The sequence below is a fragment of the Hipposideros armiger genome, unplaced genomic scaffold (genome assembly GCF_001890085.2).
Source record: "Hipposideros armiger isolate ML-2016 unplaced genomic scaffold, ASM189008v1 scaffold_295, whole genome shotgun sequence".
NCBI classification, from domain to species: Eukaryota; Metazoa; Chordata; class Mammalia; order Chiroptera; family Hipposideridae; genus Hipposideros; species Hipposideros armiger.
In genome coordinates this window covers 428,773-448,994 of record NW_017731645.1, presented here as the reverse complement: position 1 = coordinate 448,994, position 20,222 = coordinate 428,773, and the positions used below count along the sequence as shown (strand labels likewise).

The 20,222-nt window shown below is 52.2% G+C and overlaps 1 protein-coding gene across 1 annotated transcript in view; it reads right to left on the bottom strand.

Moving 5' to 3' along the window:
• Positions 1 to 1,786: 1,786 nt before the first annotated feature.
• The window catches only part of RBM33 (RNA binding motif protein 33), an 85,994-nt gene continuing 67,558 nt past the window's right edge, over positions 1,787 to 20,222 (bottom strand). Inside the window, exons 15-18 of the mRNA XM_019659088.1 lie at positions 15,499 to 15,705; positions 13,193 to 13,381; positions 8,041 to 8,129; positions 1,787 to 7,725 (exon numbers count right to left, since the gene is read on the bottom strand). Coding sequence (XP_019514633.1) covers positions 7,677 to 7,725; positions 8,041 to 8,129; positions 13,193 to 13,381; positions 15,499 to 15,705 — 534 coding nt within the window. The 3' untranslated portion in view covers positions 1,787 to 7,676. The remainder of the gene's footprint in view (positions 7,726 to 8,040; positions 8,130 to 13,192; positions 13,382 to 15,498; positions 15,706 to 20,222) is intronic.

Genomic DNA, 20,222 nt, shown 5'->3' with positions numbered 1-20,222 from the left:
TCCAGCTTCCCTGCAGACCTGACTGTAAATGATCTTCAAATGCGGAAACACACTTTTGAGTAAAAGCATGTTGGCTGACACAGGCAAAACGTGCCATGAGGACCGCTGGTGACTCTGCCGCAGCTTTTCAACAGAAGTGATGGGGGAGCCCCGCCCACACAGAAGTCCTCCACGCCCTCCAGTCTGTGAGGCTGCCTGCCTGTCGCAAACACACCGTCACCTACAAACGTGTGAGACGAGAAGCCACCTTCCAAGGAACTCCCAAATTTGGAAACCCATTTCTGCCCGACAGCTCGGTGTCGAGTCCATCACACAAAGCAAAGGCTGGGTTTTAGACAAAGGACTTATCCGTGGAGGATGGACCAAAGCAGAAGAAAAATGGCTTTAATCGCGAGGCATTTTCAGATTCTGATTTAGGTTTAAAAATTCCATTAAATCAGACCTGATAAATTAATCACTCCTTTTCACTGTGTTTTCTGCCAAGTCAGCCTCTTCCCCCCCTTCTTCCTCACTTGGAACCAAAGGCAGGGCCTTCTCCTTCTCACCCTTACCAGCGGGGGAGACTGATGTACGTGGGGTATCTTCCAAGGCCGCACTTGTCGGTGAAGCAGGGGGTGTTTGGAGTGGAGCCAGGTTCCTGTACAGACACCGCCACGCCCCACCCCCGGCAGCCGCCCTGCTGTGGAGGGGCTGGGTCCTTCCATTCCCTAGTTGGGACATGTCCATCCCAAGGTGAAACGCACTGAGTGGCCGAGGCCTCAAGTCCTGTAACAGGTGGCCCGGGCTGGAGGCTGGCGGTCGGCTGAGAGCAGCAGCCGTTAAGACACTCGCCCCTCGGGAGCAGCACAGACAGGTCCTCCCTCCCGTGAAGGACATGGGGGCCTCAGCGAGCCTCGGGCCGCCCACCCAGTTCCAGGAACAGAGGGGGATAAACGTGCTCGCTGGGCCGGCCTGGCAGTCATGCCCCCAGGATCTCTCTGCTTGCTCTTCACAATTAAGCTGCCGTTTTACACACAAGAAAGGTGGGTTTCAAGAGGTGAAGAGTGTGTGGGGCCTGTGAAAGCCACCCACCTACATCACCATGTGAACAGGACCCAGGCCAGGGGAGCTGGCCTGTCTCCCCCACACGGGGGGTGCTCGCAGGTGGGTACCTGGTCTTGTGAATGTTTTCCTTTAACATTGGTTCCTGGAGTGCTTTATTTTTATTTATCTATAATAAGGTATTAAAAAACACCTCATTTTCAAACTAGGTTTTGAATTATGAGAGATTTGTAGCAACATGAAAAGCACTGATGATCCTTTAAATGGCAAATGCACACACGACAGCCACTGCACTGGCGCCACGTGTACAGGCGAAAACGGACGGAGGGAATGACGGTGGGGGCATCGCAGGCGGCTGACTTCCTCCAATTCCAGTGTTAGGATTACAGTGTTAGAATACAAATTTCCTTTGAAAAGTAAAAATTATTTGTAATGCTTTAGAAAACTGAAAATGAGACTCTAACTCTCCCCACTTCCAATGAAACAAAACGTACTCGATGCGTTGTCGCTTCAGACCCGTGCAGACTGTGCAGTGTGGGTGAGGCCAGCGGCCGCCTTGACCTTCACGGGGGCATCGGTCAGACACCTGTTTCAAGGCCAAGGGCTGCAGGGAGCACACACGTCGGGGCGAACACCACCCCAGGCCAGCCGTCTCTGGGGGACAGGGGCAGTGCCCTGTCCACATGTGTAAGGTGAGGGCTGGGCCAAACCCAAGGGGTGAGATAGAAGCTACCGAACAAAAGCGGGAATTGCAAGATACTTTATTAATACATCTTTCAAATTACAATACAGTTCAAACACATTTTTCAGTATGGAATCACACAAATGATACACACAATACATTTTTTCCAGCTACGTCACTCCTGTTCTTCACATCTATTCCTGATAAGGTCGTTACAGCGACTAGTGCAGCGTGAACAGTGGGGTACGACAGGCCACATCACACCCCGCAAGTGTGCGTGCGGAGCGACCGCCAGGAAACGCGGAGGTCAGCCCAGAGGCGCGCAACCCCACTCTCGGCTTGGGACGCGCAGCGCACCCCCACCCCCAGCCGCGCACACCCGCCGTGCAGCACACGCATTACGGTTAGGAAGGCCACGGTCAGCCAGGGCAGTGACAGTCGGACAGGCCGCGTTCCGGGCGGCTAGGCGCTAGTACTAACACTGAGCTCACGCTTTTAAAAGAGGTCCTGTGAAGTAGAGGGCAAAGACAAAGGGGTGAGGAGTGGCACGGCCGGCCGCACGCCTCTGGGCGCCACGCACGCCCACAGTCCAGCTGCAAAATAACAGAATGCCAGCGTTATTCTCTCCAACCAAAGCCCTGGAGGAAGGAGTCCTGAGTAGAAACCTGTCGAAGCAAAGGTTCAGAGGTGACCACACACCCAGGACACCAACTCATAGCACGCTCGCACCCCAGAGTGGAATTCTACGTATGAACAGTGGAGAGGAGCGGGAATGTCCCAGCAGTGAGCAGGAGGGCAAGGCAGCGCACAGACATCCAGGGGTGCAGCGGGAAGAGGGCAGAGCCAGGCAGGAAAGGAAGTCCAAGACAAAAGGGGGGCGGGGGGGGGGCAGCGCAGCAGCAGCAGCAGAGAAGGCAGCGCCCCCACAGAGAACCAGCTCAGCAATGAAAAAAACACCGGGTTGGGGCTCTGCTGTGGCGGAACCTGAAAATTAAACAGCGGAATTAAAGCTTGAGCATTAAAATCCTCACAGAGGAGAAGCCACCTGGATCCCACGCCTGTGAAAAGCAAAGCGGAATATAAAACTGAAGGGTTATTTGCTCTTCGGTCGACAGCGCAAATGTCGGGGGAGGAGAGGGGGGTGCGTGTGCATGTGTGTATGTGTGTGTGCGTGTGCGTGTAAAAACCTGAATTATATATTCTACGACAACACTGCAGAGCACACGAAACCCAAACAGCCCCTAACCGTCAGCTTCCGTGATGCGTGCCCCTGAACTGGAAAGCATTTAAACGACAGCCACGTTGGAAGAGCGGCAGGAGGACTACTTCCTCGAGTCTATCAAACTGCTGCACACAATGTACGGAGATGACGCTTCTGTCCACTCTGCGGGACAGACTCAAGTTTAAAAACTACGTGATGCTTCTTTCTAAAGGGCTGTATTCTTCTACATACCTTTTAAAATTAGTAAAATAAAGCAAAGCAAAACACCAACATGAAGACTTTTTACATTTTAGTTGGTTAGAAGAAAGGGGAAAAAGCGACTTCTCACTAAAGAGCCTGTTTTGGCTCTCATCTTGATGACACCAAAACAGGGCACAGGAGAGGGTAGGAGGTGTAGCCGTGTCCGGAAAGGGAGGTTACACGGTGTGACACCAAGGACCCTTGCCACCACCTGTTACCAGCAGGTATACCTGGGATCCAATATGAATCAGTGGGTTCCGCTTTGGTTCTAGTACATAAAACCATGGGCACTTTAAGTGGTGAAAATTAAATAGGTTGCAAAAAAACCTTACACAAAATCCTTAGGATTTAATAATAAATCAAGGCTACACGCCTTTGAAGTTCTTATTTAAGAAGGTCCGAAAGAACACTTCATTCACAAGTTTTAAAAATAGTTGAAAAGGTTCCCTGAAATGCTCATCAAATACAAAACGTCTCAGCTTTCCCCTAACTGACAATCTAAGCTCCCGGGGGGCTCCTTCCTGGGGCGCCTCCAGTCCCATTTCATACCCTCCACCCCCTCGTGGTTAGTGAATTCTCCTTTAGAATGCCACTTAAAATCTGTAAAGAACCAACAATACCTTTCAAGTATTTTCTCCCCCCTCCAAACAAACAAACAAACAAATGAACAAACAAAGGGGAGGGGCTCTACCTGCTAGAAGGAGTGAAGATGGAGTCCCACAAGCAGGGAGGGAGGAAAATTAAAAATGACCCTGGGAAGAACACAGTGACACGAGGGAGCCCATCGCCTACGACGTGAGCACACTGCCTCTCCAGGGGACAGGGGCGGCGAGGTGGCTCAGGGCACCAGTGCACACAGACCTCTCTCACACCTAACTGTCCTCAACAGGGTCCCTGTCAGCCCAGTGGTCCACGAGCAAGGGGAGCTTACCTTCAATCAAACAACAGAAATAAGGAACAAAATAAAGAGAACAGAACAAAAAAACTGAAAGCCAAAACAAAAAGAAAAGAAGTGATAGCCTCTCAAAACCAGCTCTAAGAGCAAGGCCTAGCCTCAGGTCTCATCTGTAAGGCAGCCAGGCCCCGCTGCCGGCCACGGAGAACAAGGTGGCTCCCTGACAGGCAGGCGCCCTCCCACCCTCCAGCCGGCACGGCCAGCAGACACCTGCTGAGACCCCCGTGTCCCGCCAGCCGCATGCCTCTCCGCCGGACTGCCGACCCCCGGGGTCAGTGTGTTAGAACAGTTATTATGAACACCTGTTACAGGTCCTTCGCTCTGCAAGCCCCTCACCCCATTTCTACCGCTCCTCCTGCCCCTCCCCCTACACCCGGCCTCCTCCCAGCAACCAAGTCTCTATTTGCAGAATGAAGCAAATGAAGCAAAATGCTGTTTGAAAAGAGTCCTGGGAGCAGGATCTAAGCTCTGCCACAATTCAGACGCTACAGAACCAGGGGTGAACAAGCGTTTCCCCAGGACCTTTACAAGTCAAGGTGAGGACGACCCAAGACAAACGTGGTTACGAGGGAGTCGCCCCCCTTCCAGGCAGGGTGAGGCCACAAGCACCCACTGAGGGTGCTGCCTGTCCAGGAAGAGGGAACGCTCAACATTCTTTTAGAAAAAAGAGACGAGAGTTCCCCTTTAGAAGGATGTCAGAATAAGGACTTAACAAACGCAGCCAGACCAACAGCAATGGCGGGTTATGCTCAGGTCGGTGGCTAGGTGAACGTACATTACAGCACAAAATCAAAACACGGTAAGGCGAAAAGAAAAAGTAACTTGTCTCCACACAATCACCTGTTGTATTTGCCTTCTGAGATATACTGATATTCACTGGCTTTAAGCTTCTTGAATTTGTGAACAAATAATACACAGGTCAGGATAAATGTATTGACTTACTCCCATCTTTATAAAAATCGAATACACACACGAACACATCAACAATAATGGAACTGTATCCATTGAACTTTGATAAGACAACACAAAAGAACTAACAAATAGCTAAGATGGTGTGGAACTGAAAGCATTTCCAATAACATTTTAATTTTAAAAGGTCCGTATTTACACAGTATGTTAAATGCTTCTGCGTCTCATTTTAAATGCATGATGAATAAAGAACAAAGATAATGGTTGCAACAGATCTTCCAAGAATTCAGCTTACGGTGGTCTGATTTCGCTGCGAGAAGTGCACCGAAAATGGAAATACCGTGACTTTCTAATTCTGCTTCTCTCCTCCAAGGAAACTCAGCTTTGTCACGGGCCCGCTGCAAGGACAGGCCCTTTCCCAGCGCTGGGCACCCTCGGCGTGGAGCCATTCAAAGCCATGCTGTCAGGGAAAGCCTGCTTTGCGACGGGGTTTGTGAAAAGCACGCGTGTGCGCGCGCACAGCCCGGGCACCCACGTCACACTTGGGCAAGGCCAAAAGGAGACCATGAAGTGGCCGCATTGCCCAAGTAGGATTAGCTATCATCAATAACTAGAAAAAACACACTCAAATGCCTACTTTCACGGACAACATGCAGATTTTTGGTTTCAAAGCCACAAAACACACAGACTATTTCCAGAAAGTGGCAAAAGTGTGTTCAATTCATCTTGCTACACTGGAACGTCCTCAGTGAGAGACGGAGCCCTGCCTGCCATCCGCCCTCTGCCCAGGTGGGGAAGTGGTCTGGATGGCTCTTCATTACAGCGACAGCCACCAAACTTACCATTTCAGTGGAGCCCACTGTGGACGGAGCTGGCTCAACTACGCTTCTCTACATAAACACGTCTACACTACTGGTGACGAGTGGGCAGCGACAGCACCCACTTCTTGGGCACTTCACTGCTGCGTCTCGAGGCGGGGCTGGCACATGGCGCCATCTCCCGAGGGCTAGTCAAGCCTACAGTCCCGGGAGCTAGGTCCTGGGAGCAACCACCTGTTGGCCACCACCGTCATCTCCAGGCCCTCTCTCAGCACACAGTGCCGTCTAAGAATCAAGGCTACACAAGCTCTCATAGGGTCTGGATACTCTCGTCCAGCTCTGGCCATTTAATTTCAAAGAGTAACATAAAATACCAGCCGTGCAAAAAAGATGGCACAAACTCGCACGCCCTGGGTCCTGGTCCAGGCACCGGGCTGCCTGCACGGGCCTTCCGTCACGTCCTGGGCCCCGCTGCGCTAACCAAAGGCACCTGGTGCCAAAAAGCTCCGATTCCCCTTCATTCTATGACTGAATCTGACCTGACACCTTAGGTATTAAATACGCTAAAAGGTTTGAGTGTGCCCTCATGTCATTTGCTCCAGTGGCTCGGGTCCACATCAGAGTAACTCCGGGACAGTGAGACCCCCTCAGCGAACAGAAATGCAATAAGGCACTTTTTCAGTGTTTGCCCAGAATGAATTTTACTAAGGTCGCTTTATGGGGAGTAAGTATGTCGCCTAAAGGAGCCAGCCGCCTACCCAGAATTACTCAACCATGGCCATGGGTGGCACTCAATTACACTTTGGGCGTCGCCGTCCCTGTAAGACAGCCATCCTCACACCACATGCCACCAAGAGTGACACACCAGGGTCAGTGTCACTGCTCTCTTAGATCTAAAGACAGCACAGACACACTCAAGGCCTTCCAAAAAAAAAAAAGCTAAAGCAACTAGCTTCCCAAAGAATGTCACATGTCACAGAGCCAATGACACGACTATGCCACTTTGGGCTGCATTTAAAAATAGGGAGAAACCAAACAGGTTTGTTCGAGCTTGGGACTGCCTCCGCCTGGCAGGTCTGCTATGCAGCCCACCTAGCAGGGACCTCCCATGAGGGCTGCGTGGTGCTGGCCACCTGCATCCTCGCCTCATCTGGCAAGAGTTAAAAGGGTGGGTGGGCCCCTCTGGAGCTAGGAATGCGCAGTTGGCCTTTTGGGATCTTTACAAGCAGCAGAATCGGCCACACCACTGGCGCCACTCCCAAGCACCCTTGAGCCCTCCTTTCCTGGATATGCAACTGTCAATCACAACCACCCAAATGTCCATCCATGTTTTGTAAGAGCCTTTGCGAGCCTTTCTGAGAAGTCACGCAAGATATGCTTGGCTGGGAGAACTTGTCTAGCCTGCACTGAAGATAAATGCAACCATTATCAAATATTCTTTGCTGTGAACGATGCTCAGCGTCTGTGACGCGGATGCTGTCTCCTGAACCTAAGTCACTGTGCTCGATCAGACAGGAAGATCACGAACAACAATGTCTACATGCATTGGAAGCACTTTGAAAACAAAAGAAAACAAAAACTGCAGTTCTCTGAGGTGACCACAGAACCGGAAGCAACCTAACCCCGAGCCCCAGCCACCACGTCCCATCAGTTCAGCTCTCCCGGAGTCAGAGCTGGGCCGCCCAGCGCTCCGGACAAGTTACAAGACTGGACGGAGAGACCTCAGCTCGTGCGGTCCTGCGCCGGCGGCTTCCGCGGAGAAACTCCACAGCATGTGTGCAGTGCAAGGTCAGCCTCCCCTGTCAGAAATCACTCAACAATCAGGGCCACGTTTATGTGGGACAGATCTATCATGTGCCTGTGGAAATGGAAAGAAACACCAACATTAAGTCACCTCGGCAGTCGGCTTACCAAGGCAGAAGAAAGCCGGTGTAGAGCGGTGGGTCCCGACTGAGGACAATCTATTCCATAAAAGCACAGACCAACAGAGAACCCCAGGTCATAGACAGGGTAACTGCGCGTGACGGAGGGACCACGGCCCGCTCAGCGCACCTCTGCAGTGAGAGGGGGACACGCACGCATGGGGAGTGAAGGCCACATGGATGTAGAGCAGGTGGCAGAGGTCATCCTCGCCCACGCCCACACCCCCAGGGCCACGGGAGGCAGCAGCTACCTGTGGAACTTCTGCTGAAACGCTAATGCGTGGGCTGGTTCCTTAAACTTGGCTATGGCTTTCCGTTGCTGCGGAAGCATCTGCAAACTCTAGAGAAAGAAAACAGAAACATTTTAGTATCTCGCAGTACACCGACACATCAGATTTCACACAAAGTTCCGGCCTGGGCTGGCACTGGGATCACTAAACAGTCCAAGTCCACGACGCTGGCCGACACTTACACCCTCCAAGCCCGGCGTGAAGGCCTCCATCATCTGCCCATCAGCTGCCCATCTCCCCTCCAAACCTCCGCTGAGGCCGGGGGGCAAGCACCTTTGGAGTCACCTCGGCTCTCACGCCTTCCTGTCCCGTGCTTTTCCATGGAATCTAGATTTCGAAAATACTATGTTCCTCTTCTAAGAAAAAATGTTTCTAGATTTCAGTGGTGACTATTTCCCATGGGTGATTTCCCAATGTGAAGTGAAGGCATGAAGTTTCGTTTTTACCATTTACTACATTAAACGGTAAAAGTGTTTGATGTAAAATTTGCTACTTGTATCTAAGTGGGTTAAATCTCAATTTGACTGAGGAGCGAGCAGCCAAGGCAGCATAAACCGCAGCGACATTCTCAGGTCACAGGGGTGACTGGTTCTCACACAGTGACGAGAATATCGTCACAATTCCCTTCCTGGCTGTCCCTTTTATTTACATTTTTGCACCCTCTTTCAAAACACCAACCCTATTTTCTGGATATAAGATTGAATTGCGGAAATGATCAATATTCAACCTATCAAAGTGACAAATATTAGAGAGCTCTTTGGGGGAAGAGGAAAAGACACTTTGCACTAAAAGCTAAAGGCTTATGATCACTGGTTTCTGCTTTGAAAACATATTTCCAGAAATCAGTGGCACGTTTTCATATAAACACTTTATTTCACCCAGAACGGATCAAGCCTGAACATTCATTCTGAGCCCCTAAGTGCCCCCCAAATGGCTTATTGGCATGCAGATGGAAGGTTCACCCTGATCTACTGTTCACTTTTCAGAGACACGACATCTTCAGGCAATTTCTGAGAACAGCTAACTGTGATGCTATAAATCGCAAAATTCAAGTTCAAGCACTCCTTTCGTTGGCACTTCCTGCGTTCACACTCAACAACCCCATTCAGGGCCATGTGACTGAACTGCCATAAGACACGCCACTAACAGTGACACATGTCCACGCGGTTGGGAATCCTGGCCGCTTGCCCCGTTCGGGCATTTTCTTCCTCTTTCTAGGAAGAGCCTGTGTGCATGTCTGTGTGTGTGCATGTAAACTGAAAGGTTATGGGATACAGAAATGATTCTGCAGTCCTCACGGGTCAATTAAACGCACCCCCCCCCGCACCTTCAGGAATTACCCAAAGCCAAAAATGATATTAACTGTTTTAAACAACAAGTGAAACTTCAGAAGTAGCCGCGTTTAGGGGACGGGTGAGAACCACTGAAGACCATGGGCCGCCCTCCTGTCGCACGTGACGGCACCTCAGTCCTAGGGGGCAGCCCCTCCTCCCCACATGCCTCCTTCTCGGGGCTCAGCAGGACCCCGCGGGACCCTTTACTCCCTAACTCGCTTCTCTGCACGCTTCACTCTCACCTCTCGCTGCCCACGGGCACCGGAAGCAGCAAACACTTCCCGAAGGGAGAGTTAGCAGCATCTCAGGCAGCCCCGTCACATGCCGACCGTCACGAAATCAACTACGCCCCCCGCGCTGCACACAATGACACAACGGCATCCACCGCTGCAATGTGTCTGGGCGTCTTTGGCACCGACGCTGTGCTCCCCTGAACCCCAAGCTCGGGCTTGCCTGGTCCACGTCATGACACCTCCCTAAAGCACCGTTCGCTCTGCTCTGCTCCAATGTAGGGACGTGGTGACGGCCTCCTGTCCACGTCACCACCGGCGGTCCCACCCTCCCCATTCTGCACAACTGACCCTTCGGGACATGCTTGAGCTTGTCAAAGGGCTGCTGTGTCCACACACGTCTCCTTACACCCCTGCTTCATTTCTGGGCTCACTTACAGGTGCGTCAGAACTTGGGTGACAGCCTCAGTCGCTTCTTGTCCCTGAGAACCTCAGGTCCTGTCACACCCCACGTCTTCAAATCTAGGCTCGGGCTGCCTGTGACTGTCCTGTTTCCTTTCCCAGTGTCCTAACTTCAAAACAACGGACTGTCACTGAGATGCCAGCTTCTTCAATGTCACCACCCAGACCTGCCCGGTCAGTTAGAACCAGGCACAAAGGACAAGGTGCTCTCGCCCCCACCCCCCGCCTCACCTTCAGAGAAGGTCAAGTTCACCAACAGGACCCCGCCTTATGAGGCCGCTCAAAGGGGCTCCGCCTCACTGGGGGGCCCTGAGTCGCTTTCCGAGCCCCTGGTCCCCACTGGGACTGCACTGTCAGCCACAGGCTGGCAAACCTGGTGGGTCCTTAGGACCCTCCCGCCAGCCTCGAGGACGGACCTCCGGGACAGGCAGGGGACGTGGGACGAGGCCACAGCCAGCAGGCGGTGCGCTTGCTGCGGTTTGTCCTCACTGCTCAGCACGCTTCCCCTCAGTGACACGTGGGCCTCCTGTTTCTTTCACTGCCCTCTCTTCCAGGTTATGCCAGGGAACGACGACAGTCATGGGGCACCGTTTAAGGCATTACGTGGGTTATGAGCCCGATGGAAAAGCCCAGACTCACGAAGGTCAAGTGCTGTGTCTGGAGGTCACACGCCAGGAAATGGCAAAACCAGGACCTGAACGGAAGCCTCACTCCCCCTCCCTTTGCTGCGAACGAGGCACGGCCACACTGACAAAGCCTCTGGGTGCCACAGCTCGGGAAGCAGAGTGCAAACACAGTTAATGCAATCAGTTCTCTACCATTAAAGGGCCCAAAGGAACAGGGTCCCTTCCGGTCCTGACGCCGCCACCTGCCACCTGCTATTACACGGCGTGGACACGAGGTGGCACCACAGCCCGACCTCTGGGGCTTGGCCACCTTTTCCTTCCTCAGGCCAGGAAAGCCGGAGGCCTGGGTCTCTGGGCACCATCCCTTTGAAGCATATTTATATTTAAACCATAATTATATCTTCTTATAAAATATTTTTTATACTTGTCAATATAATTCTAACGCTGGTGGAAGCTTGGTATATTGGTGTGGTTTTATAAAATTAAGAACCTTAGCGTTTTGTGAATGCACTGATTAAATAAATACCTACACTTCCACTCAAAACCACCCCCTGGGACTAGGACAGGCAAGAAAGACCGGCTGCTTTGTCCCCAGGGGGCCGGTCAGGCCCGAGCAGAAGCACTAAGTCCATCATTCCACAGGGGTCTGTGGTGGCACGTGGGGCCTCACCTCCTCCTCCTTTCTAAGGGGGACTGATATAACCCAGAAAACTTCATCTTGTTTTCCTCTCTCTTTCTAATTAAAACAAGCCAACATTGTTTTGCTCAGCTTTAAGTGCCCTCAATCAATCTCTAATCCCTCTTTTTCATAACAGAAAAAAAACAAACAAAAGCAAATGAGAGGGAAAACGTCATCCAAGAGATCTCTGACTCCAAAGAGCAAAACGCCATTTTTAAGGCTAAGACTGAGGCGGGCTGGTTTGCATCGGCTCTGAGCCAATTCTTGCAACACAGCTTCTGCACGTCAGCCGGGGCTGTGAGACGCAGAGAGTGCCGCCAGTCAGACACGGGTCCTGGAAACTCCAACATCCGCTCAGGCGTTCCGCGGAACTACCAGGAGCACACATGAGGAAGCGAGGCCCGACATCAAGGTCACAGAGGACAAGCGGCAATGCCACCCTAACAGGGACACAGCAGGACGTGGGGCACAACACCAGCCCTCACGACAGCACTGTCCTCAGAACTCAGACGAGGCTCTGGCCTTAAATCTAGACCCGCTTCTAAACTGTGACTTGCCCTCCAATTCTCAGCCACCATCTGTTTGGGTCTCAGGTCAGGACAACCACATCTTAATGATCTTAATGCATCTAAAAGTCTCTAGTGTCAGCTCTGTTCCTGCAAATCAATCCATGTTATGAACTGGAAACAACTCCCTGAACATAAGCTTTCTGCCTCTGATAACTGAGAAACTGGACCTGCCCACAGCACGGCAAACTGACTCCACGAAAAACAGATACCAAAGTCCTTGGTTAACCTCTCATTACTACGTCCACGTCAAACTAAGCCTGCCCCCTCTCTAGGAATCCGACCGGGAGAGTCCAGTAGACGGGGGGGAATGTACAGTTCTTAGAAGGGCGCTTGTCACTCCTCCCTTTTAGGAACTCGCAACAGTAGATGGAGATTTAAAACATATTAATAATGAATTACTTGTATCAAGTCTAGTCTCAAATGCTTCCCCATTCACTCATGAAGCAAGAGCTAACACATACTCTTAAAAGAAAGCGCTTGTGCTACCCAGAAGCCTACGGTTCCCACCAGTCATGAAGACCAAGAGGTCTGCACTCACTCGGACCCCGACGTGGGGCGAGTGTGCTGATGCGGCTGTGACTGGCTGAGGCCTGGCAGGAAGGCCAGAGACGGCACTAGCGTCACGCTCGCTGCCGCGTCCTCGCCAGTTGACCTGCAGGGCTCTAGAAGCTGCACAGACCAGGCATCGCATCGGAAAATGGTGTTTCCAGCAGGGCTGGAGGCCCCGTGGTAGCCAGCTCAGCTCAGGTCTTTAGCTCTTAGAATCAGCCAGTTTTAAAATTTAGAGACCCAAATACAGTTCACACCATTTCATATTTGTAAAATCTAATGCAAGTTCCACAGCTGTTAACATGGGAGGCTGCTTCTAGAAATTGAGGTCAAGAAGGCTTTAAAACCTGTTAAGTTATTACAAACAAAACAAGTGTGTGACAGAAGAAAAACTGTCTGATGATGGGAGCATATGTGAACTTCAGGATAACTGAGGATTTCAATGGATCATTTGTTCGGTTGGAATTATTTCATCAAGTTTCTGAGTCTGAAGATTTCCCAGTAATCTAACTCTGGGGCCCAAGTGCTGACAGCAGGTGCCCACGGCAGGTAAGACACCTGCCTTCTTCCCCGATGTATCACTGAAACAGGAAGGAACCACAGGAGTGAGGTCACACCAGGAAACACCGAGCCGTGGGCTGGGAAGCGGGAGCCAGGCGCCTACCTGAATGGGCCCCACGGACATGAGCAGGTTCTTGAGCTGGGTATCCGTGGTGGACGACGACAGCCCCTCCACGGACACCATGCAGGGCTGCGGCTTGCACTCCACCACCCGCAGGTTCTGCTTGTTGGGCATCGGGCGGCCGCGGCCCATTGGCCCTGCCACTCCCCGGCCTCGACTGTGCGCGATGACCTGTCAACGACAAGAGTGACGATTCGATTTACAAGCTTTGGGTTTTGTTTTTTGTTTTTGTTTTTTTTACAACTAGTAAGCTACAAAAGTGAGCAGGTAACTCAGACTCCATTAACATACACCATGAGCTACAGGACTTCTACAGCTTTCATCTGCTATCAGAAAGGAAGGAGTGGAGTCTGGGTCGATCCTGGTCCCCACGCAGGACGAGGCAGGCCCTGTGTCCCCGTCTGTGGAGGAAGCAGCAGGGCCCACCGGGTCCACAAACGTCCTGCGAGGAGCAGAGGTGAGGACTCAGGCAGGTCCTCAGGGCCCTGAGCCCAATTGCTCCGCTCTCCAGGCCAGTGCAGCGGGGACAGAACTGTGTGTGGTGCTACCCACAGCCACCATTGTCACCAGAGGCACAAGAGCACAGGCCCAGCTCGTCTGGGAGGAACGTGTATGGTCTGCCCTGAGGACCCAAAAGGCAGATGCTGCAATAGGTTATTCCTCCGCAGAGCTGCCAACAGGAAAACCAGAGCCCCAAACCAAACACTGACTGCGTGCCCCTGCCCGACCGGAACGACATCAGCGGTTTAAGGCGGGGCTGCCCAGGGTTCAAAACCACTGCTCTGAGCTCTTTCACAGCAGAGGACACAGCTGACCTTCCTGGTCTTTTCTAGCTAGGAACTGAGACAAAGCACCAGTGCCAAGAGCATTCTCTACACAGAGCTCGTCCAGCGAAGGACAGGAGTGAAACTCGGCCGGCGGGGTAGGACGGAGCAGCACCCTTTCCCAGGTGTCCTACCCGGATTGGGCCCTAGAGTTTGGATCGAAAGGGACAAAAATGATTCCCATTCCGCCACAGAAAAGGGCAGAGAGGAAGGTAGGTGGGCTCAGAAGGGAGCCTGAGAACACAAGCGAGCATCGCAAAAAGGAAAACGGACAAATAAAACGGTAACACTTCTCAACACTCCACAGAAGGTTACGAACTATTCCTGTGCAGTGGGCTATTTCAGGTGCCACGGGAAAACAGATGTCCACAGTTGCGCAGTGCTGGCTGGAGCCCAGCAGTAAAGCAGGATTTCTCTGTTCTGGCTGTGAGTTACATGGTAACAGGAAGACCCTTTCGCAGGTGCTCTTGCGTCGAGCCCTCATCAGAGGAGCCCTGGCCGTCCTGTCACAGGAGAGCACACTGACGTCAACGTGAGGAAACTCGGGCGTTTTATTAATGCACCGTGCTGTACGGGAGTGGGGGGGGGCATTTTTCTAAGGTCTTTCTCATCATATATGGCACCTGGCTGAAGAAAACCTAGACTGGAACAATCTATAGAGATTACCAGGAGACACGACTGGCTGTACACCTGTCTCCTGCTGTAAAAATGAATAATCACCAAGTGTTGATGTAAATCCTTCAAAGACCCAGAATGGTCTTCGTGTTAACACTGCTGCTGAGTGTCGATAGCAAAACAAGGAGGTAGGATAGACTAGCCGACTCCGGAGCTTTCTAGAAGAAACTCAAAGCAGGTGCTGCTGCCCCTCTGTCTCCCTTGCTAATTTCATCAGACAAGGGGTGTCTCTGGCTTCTGCACGAAGAGAGGACTTGACTGTCAGGCTTTGGGGAAGCTACGAAGATGCTCCTCGTGTGAGGCTGGGAGGCGGGGCGCTCCGCCAGCAGGACAAGCGGGACGGGTGTCTACTCCTCCCCGAGGGAAGGCCCTCAATTTAGGCCACGAGAGGGCAACGTCCTCCCCCACAAGGACACTGGATGCCCGGGCCTCTGGCCTAAGACCGAGCTCGGAGAACGGAGCTCTTCCACCCGCAGGGTGAGGAGAGGAGGGCCCAGGGTCAGAGCCACTTTCCTGGACAGGGCACGTCACCACCAAAGGTCTGGGTTCCCACCTGTCAGCTGGGGTCCCGGGGAGGAGATGGAGGAGCCGACACCTGGTTCCCCCGCCGCGGAGGCTGGGCGGCTCAGGGCTCAGGGCTGCACCATGAAAAGCCATGAGAGGAGGAGGTGTGCACAACAGATGAACGAGGGTTCCTTCAGTCCCGTGTCTGGGCAGTCCTTCAGTGCGCCATGCACCCCTATCAGGGCCCAGTCTGGCCTCACTGCTGATGTGTGGGAACAGGCATACCTTCTTGGCTGGATGGAGTCCTGGGATGTTCTTAATGCCTGGAGGGCCGGCTGAGTGCATGTGGACCCCCATCGGCAGGTGCTGGGGCTGCTGAAGGGACCCCTTGGTCAGCGTCACCTTGCGGACAGGCTGCTGCCTCACTTCCGGGGGTTGGGGGAGCCGCTGGGGCTGGCCCTCCGGGTGAAAAAAGCCATCGCTCTCTCCTCCCTGAGGAAAGAACAGGCAGCACTCTGGTCAGGACCCGCGCAGCCAGGCGTCGCTCCCCGGCACTGGCTAGTTTCAAGGAGATGCAAACGATCAAACACAGGAAAACCAGCCCTGTCATTTTATCTGAGCCACTAGGAAATTTCTCACCTGGCAGCGCTTGGGTTTAAATAACATTTTTGAAATTAAAAACACTAAGACCTTTGAGTATTGCAACCACTCAAGAGGTCTGTAACTGAAGTAAATGCTGTTTGGGTTCAGTGAAATAGTGCTTAACTTTACAAATACTTCATACTTAACATGCGTTTTCCATTTGCATGAGCGTTCTTGTTAGAATCTGCGTGCGCATAAGCAGCGGTTTTCAACTTGCCACTCCTAGTCAAAGCTGACTAAGCGAGCCCCCGTCCCGACTCATCCCACGCTGCCTCGCACATCCCAGTGTCCCAGCCTGCCTCCCCTGGGAACACATCTGAACCCACATCTGGGCACAGCACTCATGAGCTGAGGGGCCCCTTGTCACCCTTCCTCCCGCTGAGTCTAAAGTGCCATCCATCACCAACCACAGAGTCAGCGATTTCTGAGGAACTTGTGTGTTAGCTAGTAAGAGCTTGACAAGTATCAGAAATCTAGCCTTTTGTGTTTTACTGTTCCCTCATTTCCTGACCTTAAAAACTGTTACTCCATTAGGAAGCAAGCACACATCCAAGCTGCACTACTGATGTTCATGGCATCAGGCAGCATAAAAATACCTCTGGGTGTGCCCGTCAGCCACCTACAGGGCTAAAGAGCGTCTTTCCGACAGGTGGCTGGCGGCCAGGAAAGGAAGAGCGGACAGCGAGAGCGCCAGACCTTGCCCTGCTACAGCTTGCGGCCTGAACAGAAATGGATGCTCGACTGCGAACAGGAGCGCCAGGCTTTTATCAGCACCATGTCTGTTCCCGACACAAACAGGAACACGTGGGTCGGGGGGCAGCAGGCTGCCCCACACAGGTGCTCCGCGCTGCAGGGTTTCCAAGAGGACTGGGAGCACTAGCTCAGGCGCAGCACTTCTATCTTCCGTCTTTCCCAGCCTCTCCTTGGGAGACAGTTTAGTGGAACAAAGGGAAGAAACGGGCTGGAGAAAGATGGGTGTAGATTAGATTTCTGCAAAAACTGCCCAAACTAATGGGACCCAAGGAAAAAAAATGAGATTCAAAACTCACACCAGACAGGACTTCTGGCATGGAGAGAGCACGTAACTGGACAAAACTGTCCAAAACAGTCGTTTCAGGGTTCTGGAAACTGACAAAGGTGAAGCAAGCAACGGAGCAGCACCCATTCCTGAGTGGACGAGAGCTCTCTCTCAGCGTGCGTGGGTAGGAGTGCCCCGAGGGCAGGCCTGAAATGCCCTGCAGCAGCTGACCGGGTGGAGGGAAGGGGGACGTGGGCATGCCACGCCAGCGTCTGCTGGCCTCTGGGCTTGGTCTCGTTTGGAACAGTAGTCCACCAGCCAGAAATGCGAGAAACTTAATGAGGTGCTTCTGGCAATGGGGGAGCTATTGAAGGTCTAGGTACGTCCGCCCCACGTGGCTGACGGATCCTCGGGGCCGAGGTGGGCGCCCGATGCCAGCTCCAACCCACACTGATCACCAGCCGAGGGCTCCAGGTGCCTGCACACTACCTCTTCCTGAATGAACGACTGACCACTGAGCTATGCAGCAACCAGGTCGACCCCTAGGAAACCAGGCTGAGAAGAATAAAAACCTGAACAAAAATATTTTGAACTGAATGCAAATGAAAACACAACATATAAAAATCTAGAGGATGCAAAAAAGCAGTGTTATCAGAAAGGAAAAGAGATCTATAATCAATAACTTGAGCTTTTATCTCAAGAAGCTAGGGGGGAAAAAAAAAGACCAAGCCCCAAATAGAAGGAAATCTAAGATCAGAGTTCCACGCTCCCTACAGCACAAGCTACTAAGTCGTCGGAAAAGTCATGATGTATTTTTTTCTACGTTTTTTTGTTGCAAAAATGCAAAAAACGCGTCATGACTTTTCTGACGACCCAATGCCTTGTAAATATCTACAGAAACCAGTGGTTTAGACCCGTCTGCTTTGTTCACCAAGCCAACAGTTCTCGTGCACACAGACGGCACTGAAATTTTGCTGACTAAATCAATAAACAGCAGATCATACTTTAAAGAACCAAGTAGGTCTGAACGTGCTATAAAAAGATTAGAGTAGCAAGATCCTAGGTTATAGCCACTGTCAATTACTAATAAACACATTGTTACTGAATGTCACGGTGACACTAACAAGGCCACCTCCAGACTGACGGTACCGTTACAAGCGTGCAGCAGCAGACATGGCGCCGTGTGCAGAGTACCCAGCCAGGACACGTGGCCTGGGGAGAACGGTCTCCACACACACAACGGACAGGAGGTTGACTATTTTGGAACTGCTTTCATTACAATCCAAAGCGAAAATCAAGGTGGTCTGCACAGCAAGCTGGAATTTTAAACGAAGAGCTTGTACCAAAGCAGGATATTACTATTAGCCTATTTTAAGATATACAAAATTGTGTGCAGATATTAGGGTGATAAATATGTAACACTGTGCTAACCTGATGATTCGTCAACTGGGATCCATGAACATAAACATTTACTCAATAAACACCCCAAATAAAAATTCTCTTGGTTGTTATTTTGGATGAGAGACTGTGATCAATTTATGTCTGGTCATATTCATGTCGGATAAGAATCCTGAAAAACTAAGTTCTAAACTTTTATTTCGAGAAAAGTTTCCTTTTTTACGTAGGCTTGGCCCCCATTTAAAGTTCAGAAATCTAAGCGTCACAAAAAGTGCCTCCACGTAGGGCTCTCAGGAGACAGCGCCTGCAAGGACGTGGGGAGCAGCTACGCCCGCAGCCCTGGGCCTCCTCTCCGACCCCGTCTCCCTCCAGCACATGGGCTCATGGCCCGGTCTTTCTCCCGCTTCTCCCTGCGTGGTGGGGGCCTACCAGCTCCGGCCCACCAGCTCCGGCCCGGCCTGTCCACTCCAGGAGCCACCCTGCCCCAGCACTTCCCAGTCCTGAGGCCCCCGGGCCACAGAACTGCTTTCTCTGTCTTCACAGCAGTAAATCGCCAAGGCGGTTAAGTAGTGGTCCCTGCTCACCACCACGGCGACGTAGGGACAGAGAACAGACTTGGGCACAGAGCGGCCAGAAGGCAAACACCTATTGAGTCAAACACCTATTGAGTCGGTGACAAAGAAAGGGGGTGTTTCAGGCAGGGATTATCAGGACTGCCCACTTTAGGGAGAGCTCTCGGGGCCACTGCTTCCTGCAAAGTGCGAGCAAGCCCTGGGTAAGCCCTGGGGCCGCTTACATTCCAGAACCCATGTGTCCCTCCCGGGCTGCACACGCTGGTAAACTCAGTAACATGTCTCCAGGGCGCTCCTAGGGCCTTCCTGCCAATGTTAAAGCCATTCAACATCTTCCACTCACGCGAGGGTGTGGAACGTCTGCAGCAGGACGAGAAGTGTCCTGGGGTCTGCACAGACACTGTCCCCTCAACCCTCCCTCCCGGTAAACATGGTCACCCTCAGGTCCGCACCACCTCCTAAAGGGGGCTAACACTCACAGAGGTGCTTCAGAGAGGAGGGTGGGACACAAGGGGCCACCACCGTCCAGTTCCCTTAAGGGAAAGGACCCTACTGCTGCGTTTCTGCATCTCTCTGAAACCACGCTGAGCACAAGCCCTAGATATAAGTAACAAGTTATTTCATTTTGAGAAAACCAGTGTGAGGTTTTTCTCCAATTGAGAGAGTAATTGCTTCTCTTTTTCATTTTTTTAAGATTTTTTAAATTGGGGAATTAGGGGATGGGAACAGCGCTGGGGAATTGGCAAAAGGGGAACAAACAAGTTGCTGTCGTTTTGTTCTTCAGTCTAGTTGTGGAAGACATTGCTTCACTGGCCCAAGTTGGCACCATCATTGCGCTCTTCCCGGGCGAGGCAGATTAGTCGCCGGCTTCTGGATGGCCGCTCACTGCGGCTGCTAGCCGCTCACGCTGGCTGCTGGCTACACACGGTAGCCCATGGCAACCCACTGCCACAGGGGCTGCAGCCTACGCCATCTCCGAGGACTCACTGCAGCCCAGCTACAGGTCGAGCAGTTGTTCAGCATCTTAGCTGTGGAGGGCAGTGTCACTGGCCCTCATATGTGGGATCCAAACCGGGGCTCTCTGGCGTCCCAAGCCAGCTCTTAACCAACATGCCACTCAGCCGGCCCTAATTGCTTCTCTTTTAAATTAGCACAATGAAAAGTGAATTCTTGGGAAAATTTTAAATTCCAGAGCTATCCCAGGTAGCACTAGGAAAGTCAAACTATCCACAACTAGGCTGTGGCTAGGACTGTATGTTCACACCTACACACACCCCCCCCCCCCAGGTGGCTGGCGGCCAGGAAAGGAAGAGCGGACAGCGAGAGCGCCAGACCTTGCCCTGCTACAGCTTGCGGCCTGAACAGAAATGGATGCTCGA